This window comes from Canis lupus, chromosome 38, assembly GCF_003254725.2.
Source record: "Canis lupus dingo isolate Sandy chromosome 38, ASM325472v2, whole genome shotgun sequence".
Classification (NCBI taxonomy): Eukaryota; Metazoa; Chordata; class Mammalia; order Carnivora; family Canidae; genus Canis; species Canis lupus.
In genome coordinates this window covers 12,106,424-12,123,102 of record NC_064280.1, presented here as the reverse complement: position 1 = coordinate 12,123,102, position 16,679 = coordinate 12,106,424, and the positions used below count along the sequence as shown (strand labels likewise).

General features: G+C 35.3%; 1 protein-coding gene across 1 annotated transcript in view; it reads left to right on the top strand.

Moving 5' to 3' along the window:
- The window catches only part of USH2A (usherin), a 686,658-nt gene that overhangs the window by 119,328 nt on the left and 550,651 nt on the right, over positions 1–16,679 (top strand). The window contains 2 exon segments of the mRNA XM_025420646.3: positions 7,181–7,376; positions 10,761–11,402. Of these exon segments, the coding sequence (XP_025276431.3) occupies positions 7,181–7,376; positions 10,761–11,402 (838 nt within the window).

The following is a 16,679-nucleotide window of genomic DNA, read 5'->3' as shown; positions in this document are numbered from 1 at the left end:
AAAGGCAAACATAGCTGCAAAACAAATCCATGTGCAATGTTTCTAGCCAGATTGCTTCCATCCAGTCCTTCCTATAGAAACTCTGAGACTATCACTGAGGTAGCATATATTATGAGGGGCTAGAGAAGCATGTTGAGGCAACATCATGGAATTTGGACTTTGTTCAGTAACAATAGGAAGCTATTGAATACCCATGAGCACAGAAGTGACATAGTGGTGTTTCTAGTGTGGAGAGGGGAGTGGAAGCAGTCCACCCAACGAGGAAGAGTAATGTATCACAAGGATTGTTTGGAATTGCTAGCACCTGGTGATAATAAAAATCAAAACAAATTTTATTTTATTTATTTTATTTTATTTATTTTATTTTATTTACAGAAAGTGTGTCCTCTTCTCTAAATCTAACACATCTACAAAATACCACAGGAGTATCATGATCAGAATTGCTGTGGATGAAAATTAATTTGATAGTTTAATTAAATAGGTTAGGGGAGAGGAACATATTCATAGAAATCATTCTATATGTTCATGCTGGGTACTGTTTGCAATTCTGAGGGAAGAAGTGGTGGGAACTGGGAGGTATTTCTCTTATAATATCTTATATGACTTACAAGGTGCATACTGTATGTGAGCAAACATTTATCGAGTAATGATGTGAATCCATGAGTTCCTCAACAGGGAAAATACAAGTTAAAGAATTTCTACAAAAGAAAAGTCTATAGTCTCTATAAAAGAAAAGACTCTTCTAAAGAATGTACTCACTGCTTAGAAGATGTCTTTTTTGCCCTCATTTGTATTTCTTTTTTGTTCAAACAATACCCTCCAATCCACCTTAATTTCCAGGATAGACTTCCTGTTCTTAAACTTTTGAGTTTGCTTTTCAAATTCTTACTCTGCTTGGCAACATCAACATTATCTCATTGGCTGTTAGTGAGTTCAGTGAGAACATATAATCTATAGCACAGTAGATTTTTTTCTACCACCAGGCAAATGAGTACATAGGAAGACATCTATTTCTGCTGTTTTAAAAGTGTTGCTTTAAGTTACTTAAAATATACTCTCTGTTACATAGAGAGCCTCTGCTAAATATTGGCTGTGTTCACCCAATTTATTAATTTTGAAATCATACTTCATATTTTCTTAAACACAAAAGAAATTATATATGGATTATCCAAAGCCTTGAATTCACCCTGACGGAATTTCATCCGTTAATGTAGAAGAGAGCTGAAAAGGTGAATTATTGCAGAATCTTACTCTTTTTGACTGTCACTAATATCCCTGTCAAATTCATTGTTCATATTGTCACACAATGGGCTGTGTGCTACATAGCCTGGCCCAGCAGGCTTTTGTGGTATGGTCCAAAATGGAGAAGTCCTGAGTGTGATCACAAGGCAATGTATAGCAGCCATTAGCAAACATCAGTGCTATTCAGAGAAATCCACAAAATGATAACTGGAATGCTTGCCTGATTCTGCTCTGTGCATCCATCTGTCCATCTCCTCGTGGGGAGATGCCATTACCTTGACTTCCTGCTTCTATCATTAGATTTGTGACTTATCACAAGCAGAGTGAATTTAACATGATGGCCATGAGCATGGATTTGGGAGGTAGGCCACTTCCTACCTGTCTGTCTATGATTTGGTTTCTTTTTCTGTAAAATTAAGTGTCATGCATTTCACAAGTGGTAAAATGGCTGAAACTCCTACTATTGTGGGGCTTCCATTGTAATGGAGCTTGGGGAGTCGACGAGAAAGGCCAATATCAGGCAATGTAAAAAGAAGTAAGTTTATGTATTAAATTAAGTGCTATGGAAGAAATTGGACAGTATAGGACACCTCGGGAGTGCTATTGTAGGGAAAGGACTTGCTATTTGGGATATATAGTCAAGACAGGTCTCATGAAGAAGGTGACATTTGACTATAGACCAGAAGGAGGTTTGTTAGGTTGAAATCTGGGAGAAGAGTCACAGGTAGAGGGGGCATCCTATGCAAGCATCCTGAGGTGGGAACATCCCTAATATGTTCAAGGAACATAAAAGATCCTATGTAGCTGGAGTGGAATGAATAAAAGAGAGAAGATGAGGAACATCCAAACTGTTCAGGGTCCTTGCGCAGGATGCAAATGATTGGCCTTTTTACTTTTTTGCCTGCCACACATCCATCAGGTATTCTAGAAGGGTGAATAAAGTTTAACTATTAGTCACTTGATGAATTTACCGTCTACTATTTGTTCAATACCAGTATGAAATATACAAAGTAATCATCATATCTTACCTTTACCAAGCACTCACTATGATCCAGAGATGATACTAGATACTTTTATTTTGATAGTCTCAGTTAATCCTGACAACAGATTGTAGATATAATTATGCTCATTTTATACACAAATAAACTAAGATTTAGGTAGATTTAGAGAGCAGAGTAATTATGCCACGTCCAAATGATTAAGGAATTTAGGTGAGACACACAATAGGAGCGAGTGTTATATTCTAAGGCATAATTGCGTAGTGCATGAACACGCAGGATTGCAGCCATACATACAGCCCTTGGTTTCCATTTGGGGTCGGTCTTGGAAAAGTCACTTAATTTTCCTTTGGAAGTATAGTGCCTCACAGGATTATTTGTTAATAAATAGGAAAAAATACACAAAACATTGTAGCGCTCTGTCTGCAATATTATAACTAACTGTTCAAAAAATTGTTGCTGATGTTGCTATAAGCAAAGGAATGCTTGAGAAAATCAAAGGCTCATTTACTCAAAATGAACCTATTGGGTACCTGCTATGTGTCAGGCATCCTGTTGGGTCTGTGGGTGGTAGAAATGTGCACAAGGTCATGGCCCTTTGATTACTGGGCCAATACAGCACACTGGGAAGACATACTTTCAGATTGGCATATGATGATTATAAGTTAGGACCTGGAAAATGGTAGGATGGCATAATAGAGCAACAAATGCTGTAGGGTAACAGAAGAGGGAAACATGCTTTAACTTAGGAGGAACTCAGTATTGGAAAAGGCTAGAAATGGCAGACACCAACTTCCCAAAGAAGAGGCCATACTACCTGGTAAGTTGGGCCCTGTACTTGACTTTTCCTTCCCTTGCATTATATTATCAATGTGGATGCCTGTGCTTTGTCCTCCCTTTAAGCAAATAAACATAATGTTATTTTTTCCATTTCAAAACTCTTTTGATACTTATTTATCTCCACAACCCTCTTTATGGATCTTTCCTCTATCCATATTTGTTCACTTGATGATACTTAATATCAAATGTTGTCAATACACAGGCAATGCTGAAGTGAATTCCACAATATTTTCAATTTAAGACTCAATATCTCAATTAAAGACTAACAGATATCTCAAATGTGTCCCAAAAGGATCTTCTGGTTCCCTCCAAATCTGCTTCATTCATAGCCTTTCCCATCTTAATTAATGGCAACTCTATCCTTCCAGTTGTTCATGTCAAAAGCTATGATATCATTTTTGAATCGTCTTTCTCTTAGCAGCTATCTATAACTCACCAGCAAACCATGTTGACTCTATCTTCAAAAATATCCATCATCTTTTATTCTGCCTATATTTAATAATGTAATAATGATACAATAATTTAATATTGAATAATTCCTTTGCTTATATCCATTTAGCTTTCTACACATCTGTCCCTAATTATCCCTCAAAATGCTGACATCTTTGCTACATGCATAATTATAAGGATTTTTTAATTTTTAAATATGTCCAAGTAAAATTATTCCATCTGTACAGCCCCACCTCCTTCTCTGAATGTTCCATTCTTTGGATCTAATCTGGACCAGTGGCTGTTTGGGCCTCCTATTCAGCTATTAGCCTGAGACTTTCCACATGCTTCTGAATCTTCATCTCCTTGATCCCATGCCTTGCATTGTCATTGCTGTTGTTTATTATTTTATCTGTGGAATCATATCTCCCATTAGCTTCCTGAGAGAGGGAGTTATGTTTTTTAAATCCTTCCAAATCTGAAAAATGACTTTTTTTTTCTGCATTGGTAACAAATAGTTTGGCCTGGTATTGAATTCAAGATTGGCAAATAATTTTACTCATAATTTGGAAGTTATGATATAATGTTCTGAGTTACAATGATATTATAGAACACTTCAGTGATATTCTATATTTCTTTTATATGGGATTTATTGTTTGGCTGGAAATTTTTGTACCTTTTGCTTATTTCTGCTATTTGAACGTTTTATGGGATTATATGTATATTATTCCCCCCCAACCCATTAATTTTGCTAGCATATAGTGAGCCCTTTTAAACTGTTGCTTAATGTCTGGAAAAATACTTATTTTGTATTAATTCTTTGGCAATTTCATCTCTCATTTTTTTCTACTTTTGTCCTTCTGGAAATGCTCTACTTTTGTTTTGTTTTTCATCTCTATCCTTTTTAGTTTTAAGAGTTTTCTCAACTTTCTCTTTCAATCTTCTTCTTGAGATTTTTATTTTTCCTATTGTATTACTTCCTTCTTATATTGTTTCTTTCTTAAGACTTTTTGTTTTTAAAAAAAAAAAAGACTTTTTGTTTTTTGTGTTTTTAAGTGAATACAACTTTTCTTCCTGGGGATAATAATTATAGGAGTGTGTGTATGTATGCATGTATGTATGTATTTATGTATTTATATTGAGGTGTACTTGGCATTCAATGTTATATTAGTTTCATGTGTATGGCATAGTGATTTGGCAACTATCTACATTATGCTGTGCTCACCACAAATTTAGCTACTACCTGTTACCATTCAATACTATTATAATATCATGAACTATAGTCCCTACTGTTGTGCCTTTCATCCTGAGACTTATTCAAGGCTATATTGTTTAACTGGGTTAGTGTAAAAGTATTCTACCCAAAAGCATAGAAACAGAAAAGTGTGGTATCTGACTTTTTAGAAGTGTATTTTTAAAGGGGAGAAGCATACCCTTCTCTCTGCTTCTTGGTGGACAGAATTGGTTTTAGCATATAAGTAGATTTAAATGCCATCATATAAATGAAGCTGAGGGTGCCTGGGTGGCTCAGTCAGTTGAGCATCTGACTCCTGATTTTGGCTCAGGTCGTGATTTCAGGGTCCTGGGATCCAGCCCCACATTGGGTTCTCTGCACTCAGCGGAGAGTCTGCTTGAGGCTTCTCTCTCCTTCTCCCTCTGCCCCTCCATGTGCATGCTTCTCTCTCTCTAAAATAAAAATAAATAAATATTAAAAAATAAATGAAGCTGAGTCGTGTAGAAGTAAATTTGTACTTTCAGGTGAATTTTGAGAAACTGATTAAAATGAAAACTTTTAAAAAAATTAAAGAACTTTTATCACTTACTATTAAACTACATTTTAAGGAATAGCTTACTTAAAGAAAGTATAATTTATATGTATTATACAAACTTGTAGGTTCTGGAAATGGTAGTAAAATTGTTTTATCTTATTTGAAGGAGAGCGTGTAATCAGAGATCTATTAGATTTTTGTGACTATATAAAACACATACCCATCAATAAATGCCATATATTTTTGCAGACCAAATCAAATCTCTGTCTTGAGTAATGATCTGGATTCCATGGGACTCAGTGAAAGTGGAGACAGGGAACGTAGCTGGGTACAAAGAGATAATTCATGGTCTTTGCATATCTTTATGGACCTATATATATATATCCTTGATATTGAGGTTCATTGTTATCTTTTAAGATTTATTTATTTATTTATTTATTTATTTATTTATTTATTCATGAGAGAGAGAGAGGGAGAGTGAGAGAGAGAGGAAGAGGCAGAGACACAGGCAGAAGGATGCAGGCTCCATGCAGGGAGACTGTCGCAGAACTTGATCCCGGGGCCTCCAAGATCACTCCCCGGGCTGAAGGCAGCACTAAACCACAAGCCACTGAGGCTGCCCAAGGTTCATTATTATGTACAATCACACTTGGTGCATGTATACACTTCTATTTTTCAGAGTATTAAACATTTTCATATAAATTATTTTAGCCTTAAATAATGATTCCAGTGTATTCCCTATAACTCAGATGAGGAAAATGAGGCAGTGATAGATTTCTTAAAATTCCTTAATTAAAAAACCTTCTCTACATCTTTGTAACTGAATCCCAACCTGATATTTTTGAGTACACCTGCGATTAAAGGTAAATCAAGCCATACCTTTCTACATGTAGGTTACTTTCCTTTGTGACAACCCTGCCACCAGTTGTGGAGAGCTAGATTAAGTTTGTGTGAAAGGAAATCAGGGGGAGAAATGCCAGTGACTTTCTAGGAGATTTGATTTGATGTCTACATTGGCATCTCTTTTTCAAGTCCTAAGTTATTTTTAAATTTCTCATATTTTTCATGTTTTATATGCACATGTTCCCTTCTGAAAAGTTTAGGCTCTTAATTATCTCTTTTTAATGAACATAGTATTATTTATGTATAGTAGATAAGCATTATATATTCTGTATATTTCATTTTCAAACAGTAGTTTGAGAAGAATGCTCCTTTTTCAGCTGTTCTTTTACTTGACAGTACTCTGAAACAAATAACTATTTTTGCATTTTCTACCGCACTATAAATCAGCTAAATATACCAAAAGTGACTAAGTCATGTTACAAATGAACCATAAATATGCTGAAATATTCCTAAAAGCAGAATTTTTGTTGTTGTTGTTAGAGTCATCAGGGTTCGTATCCGGAGGCACAAATGGTTCTATTAACAAAGAACTTTATTTTAAACATTGTAAAGACCTTGACAGGATGATATTCCCGTAGAAAGATCTGTCCTTAATTTAAGTACCTGGCATGGATCAAGCAAGTTTGGGTCAACGGGATAGTAGGTGAGGGGGAGCAAAACAGAGAGGTAAAAGCGTGAGACCAAATTAACTGCTGGCTCTTTTCTATTTTCAATCTCCACACGACTATATTTTGCTTTTTCTCTCTGGTGCTTTAGTGCTTAATTCCACCTTTCACTTTTAGTCACATGCTGCTGACTTCTTTGGGGTTTATTTTCACTCGGTTCTATATCTTCACCCTGCTGAAGCTTTCCATGTTTTGTGTCAGGAGGAAAAGTACCTTATTACCTTCTTGTCTGTTTAAAGTTTTTTCCTCCCTCCCTTCCTGTCTTGTACCTAATGAGCAAATTATCTAAAAATAGATACGTTCATCATTCTACAAAATGTTGTATCTTCTCTAGATTGGAGGCCAGTGTAATTGTAAGAGACATGTGTCTGGCAGACAGTGCAATCAGTGCCAAAATGGATTCTACAATCTACAAGAGTCGGATCCTGATGGCTGCAGTGCCTGTAACTGCAGTACCTCTGGGACAGTGGATGGAGATATTACCTGTCACCAAAATTCAGGCCAGTGCAAGTGCAAAGCAAATGTTATTGGTATGTGTAATGCAAAAGTTTACAGTCACATCTCTATTACCATCTGAAATAAAATTCTCTATTTGATTTCTTAACTGGAGAGTAAAGCAAATTTCCTGGCTCAAGGCAAGCTGGAAAAAAAAAAAACAATTTGGATGAAATTAACTGTCTAAAAATGATTAAATTAATAATTCTATCAAACTACAGCTTGAAGCTTAGTTTAATCAACCCTTTAGAAGTTTCTTTATTCTGCAGATGCATTAGTTCACATGGTCCCGTACTAATAAGTCATAGAAAAATATAATTTGCTTACTGCATAGATGTTTCTTTTAGAAAATTAGCACTTTTTCAAAATGTTTTACACTTAATGAGTTCTAAGCAAATCATTTCCATGCTAGTTTTCTTAATAGACCAAAATAAATGGATTTTTTCAAAATATTCTGTGCTACAGGGTCCTTTGTGATAAATCTTTCCATTTTTTTTCTATTATATTTCTTTGAACTGTTCCTATGAAATGCAAAATAAGTCAACATAATTCCACAGATCATGTATATTGGTAGGGTTAGTTATAAAAGGCCACATAATTTTAATTTTGTAATTCAGTGCCAAGCTGATTATAATAAACAGCTACCTTCGGTGTTATTTATCATTTTTTTTATACAAGACCTGCTTTTTTGTTTGTTACTCCCACAGGTATTTTTCAGAAATTAGATTTGATTATAGCAATTTATTACATCCAGCATTTTTGAGGGGAACCACGGCCACATAAGGACAAAATTTATCAAGTGCCCAAAATGCACTATGTACATAATGCACTTTGAAATGTTGATATATGAGAATATTATGAGAGGAAAGTTTCCTGATGAAGTGAGTCTTGTATTTTAACTGAACATGTCTTGGTTCACATAGGAAGTTTAAAAAAGACCTTTGCCTTTCTATTGTCATTCAAGACACCAAGTCTTCCGTGGTTTTTCTAACACTAACCTGAACCTTATAATAATGAAAACATGCCTGGCAGTCACACACACACAAATGCATACACATATATATACACATACAGATGAACATATTCTGAAGAACATTTTCATTTCTGTACAATAACTCTGGAGCTAATTCTTTATCTTTTCTATAGGTAGATATCCATACCTCACTTTATACAATTCAACCAGACAAGCATTTCATTTTAGTTTAATAAAAAAAATAGCGACATGGCTAATGATAGTACACAAGATTTCCCTGGTTTAAAGAAAGATTACATCAAAACCTTTAACACAGCCTGCCTTTATGCATTTCAAGCTTACATAAACTAACTTTTTGGAGAAAAAGAATATGTAACTTGTAAAGAGCAACAGTATCTCTTTATAAGTGCTATCTGTGATGCTAAATGAATTCCAAGACCTTTGAATTCAATCTCTGTCATCCTTTGTTCCTTAATATGATATATGTTTTAAATTCATGATCTGAAAACAAAATTGAAGGAGAGATGTTAAAGACAATGAAATGTTTATTTTTCTGTATCAATGAAATCTTTCCTGTGATGCTTAAATCCCAGAGCTTAAGAAAAGAGGGTAAATCAAAATTTACCCTTTACTTAGAATTTGTTATGACCTCCCTGCCATTTATGGTTTTTGTTGATCCAGATAGTTTTATGCAGAAAAACATAAATACATATATTTTTGAAGATTAAATCATCATTGTGATATTATTTCTAGAGTTATTTCTGTACATCCAGCATTTTTAATAAAAATGTAAACTCGATATGTGTATAAATTCATTTCTTTTCTTAACAAGATTAGCAAATGCCCTCATTCAATTTTACCTTGTTAATAAGAAAAAAAGCTGAAAATACCAGTGTATGTTGTATACGCTTCAGAAAGCAAACTGTGAGAGTTAACAAAACTGTTAAATCTTACTAATGATTCTATCACCAGTAAAATACATTAGCACCAATAATTTTATTAAAGTAGGTCATTCATCTAGAATAAAAAGGGAGAAGAATGTGAATTAAATGCCAAGTGTGCTAACTCGCCTGCACTTGTTAACACCGAATGTGATGCCCTGTAGGCCTTCCTGAGTATCGTTAGGAATAGATTGCCTGTCAGGAATATGTATGGCATATTCAAATAAGCACTGCGCATATTTTTAAAACTGATATGATATGAATCCATGTAGACCAATTTTAATAGTTCAAAATGAGTCATAATTCTTGTTAACAATACAGTTATTTTTAAAATTTGCAGCAATAGTGGTCCTTTTTTATTTTCCTTATTGAAATTAAATGATATGCCTTAGGTGAGTCATTCATCACTGTTAAAGAACTTGCCTTCCATTGGAGTTCTTGAATTTTTATCCATATATATACATATATATTATGCATTTCCTTCCAGTTTAAGAAATGCTTTTCTACATCTGAGTTCCTGAGTGTGTTTTTGACTGTTATTTTAGGACTAATTTTTTTTTATTGCGATCATAGCTTGAAATAAATGTTTCCATTGATTCAACCCCACGTAGTCAGTTATTTAAACCCACAGATATGCAGAAACTGTCTAAAGGAAGCATTTTGCATCTTAACCTTTACTATTCAAAAATTTTTGTTTTATACTCTTTCCTTTTAATACTCTCTCTGAAACTAACCTAAGTTGTCAGAGATTTAAGTTTAGGTGATAAAACATTTTTCTCTGTTTGTGAAATGTATATATGTACTCCTTTAAATAGAAGTAATGCAACACCAGAATTTACTTAGTGTTTAAAGAGGAATGTCCTGAATCACACAATACGACAAGCGATGTGATTGCTTTATGAGCCAAGGAGAGCATAATTTATATTAATTGAAAATAATAAAATATAGGGGCACATAAAAGCATTGAAACAAAAATTGCTCCGGATAAGTTTTATTTATATTAATTATTAAAGGTGTGATATTCGGAAGTATAGATATTATTACACAAAAATAGCTATCAGCTTAACATTTTATTAAACATTGTAGGATCATCTGATTTCCGGGAAAATAACTAATGTGGTAATATGTAATTCTTCAATGTAGCTTTGAAAATTTCATTGTCTCTTGCACGAGCATTTTGTTAACATAAAATAATTAAAAATAATAGTTGTAATATTTGTTAAAGAGCTTCAGTATATAAAACGGAAGCAACATTTGCAGTAAGCATTTCTCTATATGTTAAGTAATAAAATTTCATAAGGCATGTCACAGAAATAAAGTTATATATGACTGCCAAAGTAAGTACCATTAATGTATTTTGAGTATATGACCAGGTCTCTATGGCAGCGCCCGGGAGAAAACACTTAACATTTTGTGTCTGCCTTAAACGTTGGCAGCAGCATTGTTTGTCTTGAAAGCGCGAATAAATTAACATTTTCACTTTTTTAAACAAATTTTATCTTCAGGGCTTAGATGCGATCATTGCAATTTTGGATATAAATTTCTCCGAAGTTTTAATGATGACGGATGTGAGCCCTGCCAGTGCAACCTCCATGGCTCAGTGAGCAAACTCTGCAATCCGCTTTCTGGGCAGTGTGAGTGCAAGAAAGAAGCCAAAGGACTTCAGTGTGACACGTGCAGAGAACACTTCTATGGGTTGGACATCACCAGTTGTAAGGCCTGTGACTGTGACATGGCTGGATCTCTCTCTGGGACCGTCTGTGACGCCAAGACAGGGCAGTGCATGTGCAAGCCCAGTGTTGGAGGGAGACAGTGCAATGAATGTTTGGAGGGCTACTTCTACCTCCAGCAAAATGATTCTTTCCTCTGTCTGCCTTGTAACTGTGATAAGACTGGGACAGTAAATGGCTCTCTGCTGTGTGACAAATCAACAGGACAATGTCCTTGCAAATTAGGAGTAACAGGTCTTCACTGTAATCAGTGTGTGCCTCACAGGTACAATTTGACCAGTGGCAATTTTCAAGGCTGCCAGATGTGTGAGTGTGACTCCTTGGGGACATTACCGGGCACCATTTGTGACCCAATCAGTGGCCAGTGCCTGTGTTTACCTAATCGGCAAGGAAGAAGGTGTAATCAGTGTCAACCAGGTAAGAAAGAAATGTGTTACATGTTCAGTGCACGGTGACTTTCCTTTCATTATCCCATATCAGATGATTCCTCTTTGTTTTGAGGTTGGGACTTCTAAAAAATTTACTTCCAACAACATTATTGTACTTATATTGTCATCAAATGCAGATATAACTATTTAATATGCTCAAGATTATTTGGTGTATCTGTGGTGTTATATTTGGGATGACCCTTTAGAGGAATCCCAGTCAATCAGACATTTTATAATTGAGACTAACTTATATTTAACTTCTCAACTTGAAGTAAACCCCCTTCCTATAACTGAACAAAATCTAAACTAATAAAAGCAAGGATAAAGTTTGCTTCCCAGAGAAAGGAAAACTTGGGTTAATTATGTATACCATGCCAAATATTCAGATGATGAACTGATTTTCTGAATAAATATGACCAAATATTTTTACTAAATGGTCTATATGTTCTGGCACCATATAGGATTATCTAGAATTATTTTTAAATGCCACCAAATTGGCAAAAGAGACTACTGTTTAGTCTCACTGTACCCATCTTTTTTATGGGTTTGCCAACCGGAAGATGGACCCTATCTATAGCTTTCTCCTTGCCTTTGTATGATCTACTAAAGTAATATACTTTCTGTATAATAAAGCCATCATAATATCATGATAAATATACATGTTCATTAGTTACTTAACAGCTGTGCTAATGGTTGATCTGTCTATACAACCAGCTCTGAGTTATCTGAGCCTGTGAAAAGGAACAAGGGACCAAGCAAAAGGGAGATTCGTTTGCCAGAAATGGATAGGATGGAAGTCCTATTTGCCATGACAAAGAATCCAGCTTAGGAGAGTTGAGCCATGCCTTTCCTTTTACATTGGTCAGTGGGACAAATAAATCCAAAGGGATGAGATGGAGTTGATGAAGAGTTAATTCTTCTTGAGATATAAGTATCAGAAAATAATTTGAACCAGTTTCAACATATATGGGGGCTATATTATCACTGACTGTCCCATTAAACCTGATATGGAGTGATGCAGTCAGGATTTAGGTACTAGAAATCTCCCATTGGTACATATCCATTAATTCAATCATTTAATCATTACCATATTCTCTCTCTCTTTAGAAGAACACACTCTGCTTCTGTCTCCCTCTCTACATGGTTAAATGTCTACCTCATTACTGTTCTAGCAATACAGAAAGACTTAATTACCTATTTTCTGGTTACAATTCCAAGAAGGAAATTCTAAGGGACTCAGTTTTGTTAGGGTGGCTGTGCCTAAGGCAATTCACTATGGCCAAGAGTGTCAGGATCACTAAAAAGAAGCATGACTTCTAGGGACCAGTCCTTAAGGTAGGAGCAGGGTGGTAGGTATCCGAGTAAACAGGACAATTACTGAGAGCTGTGCAGATGGCCCACATGACTGCTATAATACATTGCACTCTTTTGGCTTCAGGATCATCTTTCCAAATTTGTAGTCACTTCTTTTATATACTAATATGATGCTTTTCTTCTTTTACTATTTATTAATATCTCTTATTTTGGAAATAAGATAGTCACCTGCACAAATCACCATGATTTACATATCCTTTTTTTCTAAATAAACCAGCCAAAGCTACTAGATCAAATGTTCTATCCCTTTGAGTGATTATCTGTTGTGAAGCCTATTGAGTCTTTTGTTCTGACCTAGAATATAGCTAGATCAACTGGCTCAAATCAGAATGGGAGGATCAAGGGTTTGATCCTCCTCTGAGTTAACCTATTTGGTAGAAGGAAAAAGAAACAGATTTATTGAGTATATTTCCTATTTTTTTCTTGAGTATATTTCTATTGGAGAGTTTTGATTCCTAGAAATATCTAAGAGATTCCTTCAAAACTAATTAAAGGCAAAATTTTCAAGAAAGGAAATATAATCAAAGCATATTATATGGCATAGCTGTGAAATAGATTTATATAGTCATATAGTCAATCTCTGAATGTGATTTAACCAAATCAAGAGATTATTGAGGAGGCATAGAAAAAGCTGAGTACTCATCCTCTATTGTAGAAAGACAATAATCTAAATTTTCAAAATTGAGATGGAACAATATATGGATGTTATAAAGAAATACAAAAATAAAAGCCAGATGAAGGTGGTTGCTGTGAACAGGCAAGAGGACTGCTATTATACACTGTGAGCCTTTAAATTCTACTTGATTTTTTAAACTATTTGCATGTAAATTTTGATAAAAAATACAAATTAAATTTAAAAATTAAAATATTGGAAAGTCATACTCAACCATTTTCTTCCCCCTGATGGTCTCCTCTGTCTCCCACGGGCCTCTTCCTTTTTGAGATTTATCTCAGATGGTATTGGTTTTCTAGGAGAGTATTATCTTCATGACTATTTGCCTAAGCACGTTGGTCATGAAACTCCTCTCCAAAGGTTTATGGCAAATTGTCCTCCCTTTTAAGGAAAATATAGAATGAGGATCATCCCTACTAGTGTAAATAATGATCGTATTTAATACATTCTTGTATTTTACTTATTTGTGTAGATGCTTATTTCCCTTGTTGAAGTTTTGATATCTTGAGAGTAAGGATTATCTTATTCAACTTGTGTAGCTACCATACTAATGTAATACCTTATACACTGCTTGCACTGAGTAAGTGGTTTAATTGAAGACACTGAGAAATAATCAGGAATTTTAAGAAGAGTATCTATGCTAGGGTTCTCCAGAGAAACAGAACCAATAAGGCATATGTATATATATCAGCTGTACTGAGAATTTCCTTCACGTATATCCTTTGTTGGACCCCTTTCCTGAATCCTATGTGTTCTTTTATCTTATATTATATGTGTATTTGGTAAAGAACACACTCCAGTAGCTTGTGAGAAAGGGTACGGGGAAGAAATAATATTTTCAGAATTTTGAATGTCTGCAAAAAAACTTTATTCCATACATAACTACCTGAAATTTTATCATTATTATATAGAATCACTTTCACTCAAAAAATTATTTCACCATTATCTTCTTGCAGTGCCAATTAGATTTTTTTCCCTGTATTTTTCTTTCTTTCTTCTTTTTTTCTTTCTTACAATCTAGAAGCTTCTGTTTCTATATCCCTCATTTCTGACAATTTCACAACAATATGCTTTTGTTAAATAATTCTTCTGAGCACTCAGTGGGCCCTTTTGTCTGTAGGCTAATGTTCTTGTATTCTGTATAAAGCACCTTTACAACAACAACTAGACTAGTGTTTGATCAAACAACTGACCCCAGGTTTACCCAAGTTGACATGTGAAATCAAATATCACAGGGCACCCTTATATGTAATCCCTGCATTCACTGTAGCACTTTTCCCCTGCATCTGTCGAGTCCATGCACTCTCTGGTTTAACTTCTAAAGAGAAAACTCACTGTCTTCTCTCAAAATGCAAGAGGGAAAATCCTCTGGTTTGGGAGGGGGTTAACTATTCCTCACACCTGACTTCAGAAAACTCTGGAATCTTCAATTCTAAACCTTTCTTTCTAGATTTATACCACTCGTATCAATCAGCTTACTGTTGGCCTCTCTACTGCAAATGCTTAGGTTTTACTTGCAGACATCTACCATTGACCTCCATTTCCTCTTCTATCTTTTCTTTTATTTCTTTTTTAGGGATTTCAGAAGGGAAAAAGTGTTCAACTCTGCTTAACTGATATGTTATCTTAGTAGTTTCTGGGTTATAATCTTTTCAGCCAAATCCTTACAGCTTTCCTCTGATTTCCCCTCTGTTTCTACAACCCTGGTCTCTTTTATCAAAGTCAGTCTTGTTGCTTTTACTTTCAAATTGACCCAGAACTGGACCACTTTTTACTGCCCCACTCACCCATTTTTATCTTCCTTTTGGTTTAGCTGACAAGCATCCTAAACTTTCTCTCTCCTCTTTATTCTTCTCTAGTCATTTCTTAATTTGCAGCCAAAGGGATGCTGTTCAAACTTTAGTTAAACCATATCACTTCATCCTTTACTGACTTCCCATTATTGTGGGTAGAAAACATGGCCCACATGAACTGTAACACCCATGATCTCTCTCTGACCTCATTTCCAAGAGTCTTTGGATCATTTGTTCCTTTCCAGGCTACAGTATAACTAATGTTTCTCACATTGTTCAGTGCTCTGTCCTGGGCACATAGGGCGGTGTCTCCCTAGTATATGCTCCATCTGTGTTCCTCTAAGTAAGAAATAGTTACATTTAAAAATTACCTCAGGGGTGGGGCACCTGGATGGCACAGTCGGTTAAGCAACTGACTCTTGCTTTTGGCTCAGGTCATGATCTCAGGGTTGTGAGATGAAACCCATGGTGGGCTCCGTGCTGGGTGTGGAGCCCACTTCAGATTCCTTTTCTCCCTGCCCTCTGCCCCTCCTGCTGCTTAAGCTCTCTCTCTCTCTCTCAAAAAAAGAAAAAAAAATATATATATATATCCCAGTGGTATTTTCTTCTATTTAGGTTCAGGCACAGTGCAAGTCTGTGAGTGCTCCTTTGGTGACATACAGAGAGGATATAGTTTTCACCCTGCCAGGGAGGAAAGAAAATAGTGATCTAAATGCCTAATGGATTTTTTTTTTGACAAAACAAGATATTCTGTACACATGGGTGTAGCATATGGGAAGGTCAAATGTGTTTGTGGACCTTTATTTTTTCTTTTTGGTCCTGCATTCTAGCTTCAGAAATTACTTTGAATTTTTTAGGTGGGTTTTACTGTCTCTTACTGTGAAAGTTACATTGAAAAAAAGGACCCATATCCTGAAGTATCTTTATCATAAACAGATGTTTCACAGTAGCCAGCTCTGCAGTACGCACATTAAAATGCACTGCTGCAACCTGAAGCTTTCTTTCTACTTCTTTAAACACATCTGAGAGACCTAGATCATATACCACAGGGGAGAAGCTCCATGCTAGTATGTGTGAGTAGTGGGGCATGGAGGGAGAAGCATGGGGTAGGTTAGGAGGGATGAACTCGTAAGCCTCCAGACTCCTGCCTGCCTTTCTCATCTGTGGTTGTAAATATTACTGGCCCCTACTAGACTACTGCCCATAGATTCTTGTCCCACTTTCTTAAAAAACATTATTAAGGAAGGTGCATATAATGAAACCTCATGTATTATTAACCTAACCTTACTATGAATGTACAAGGAATAGGCTTAATTCAACTAAAATTTATAGGCAATTTGTTAAAGCAGCAGTGCACATTAGAAGGTACATTAGAGCCACATTGGTTTTAATATGCCATTCAATAACTTGAACAGAGGTTAAAAAT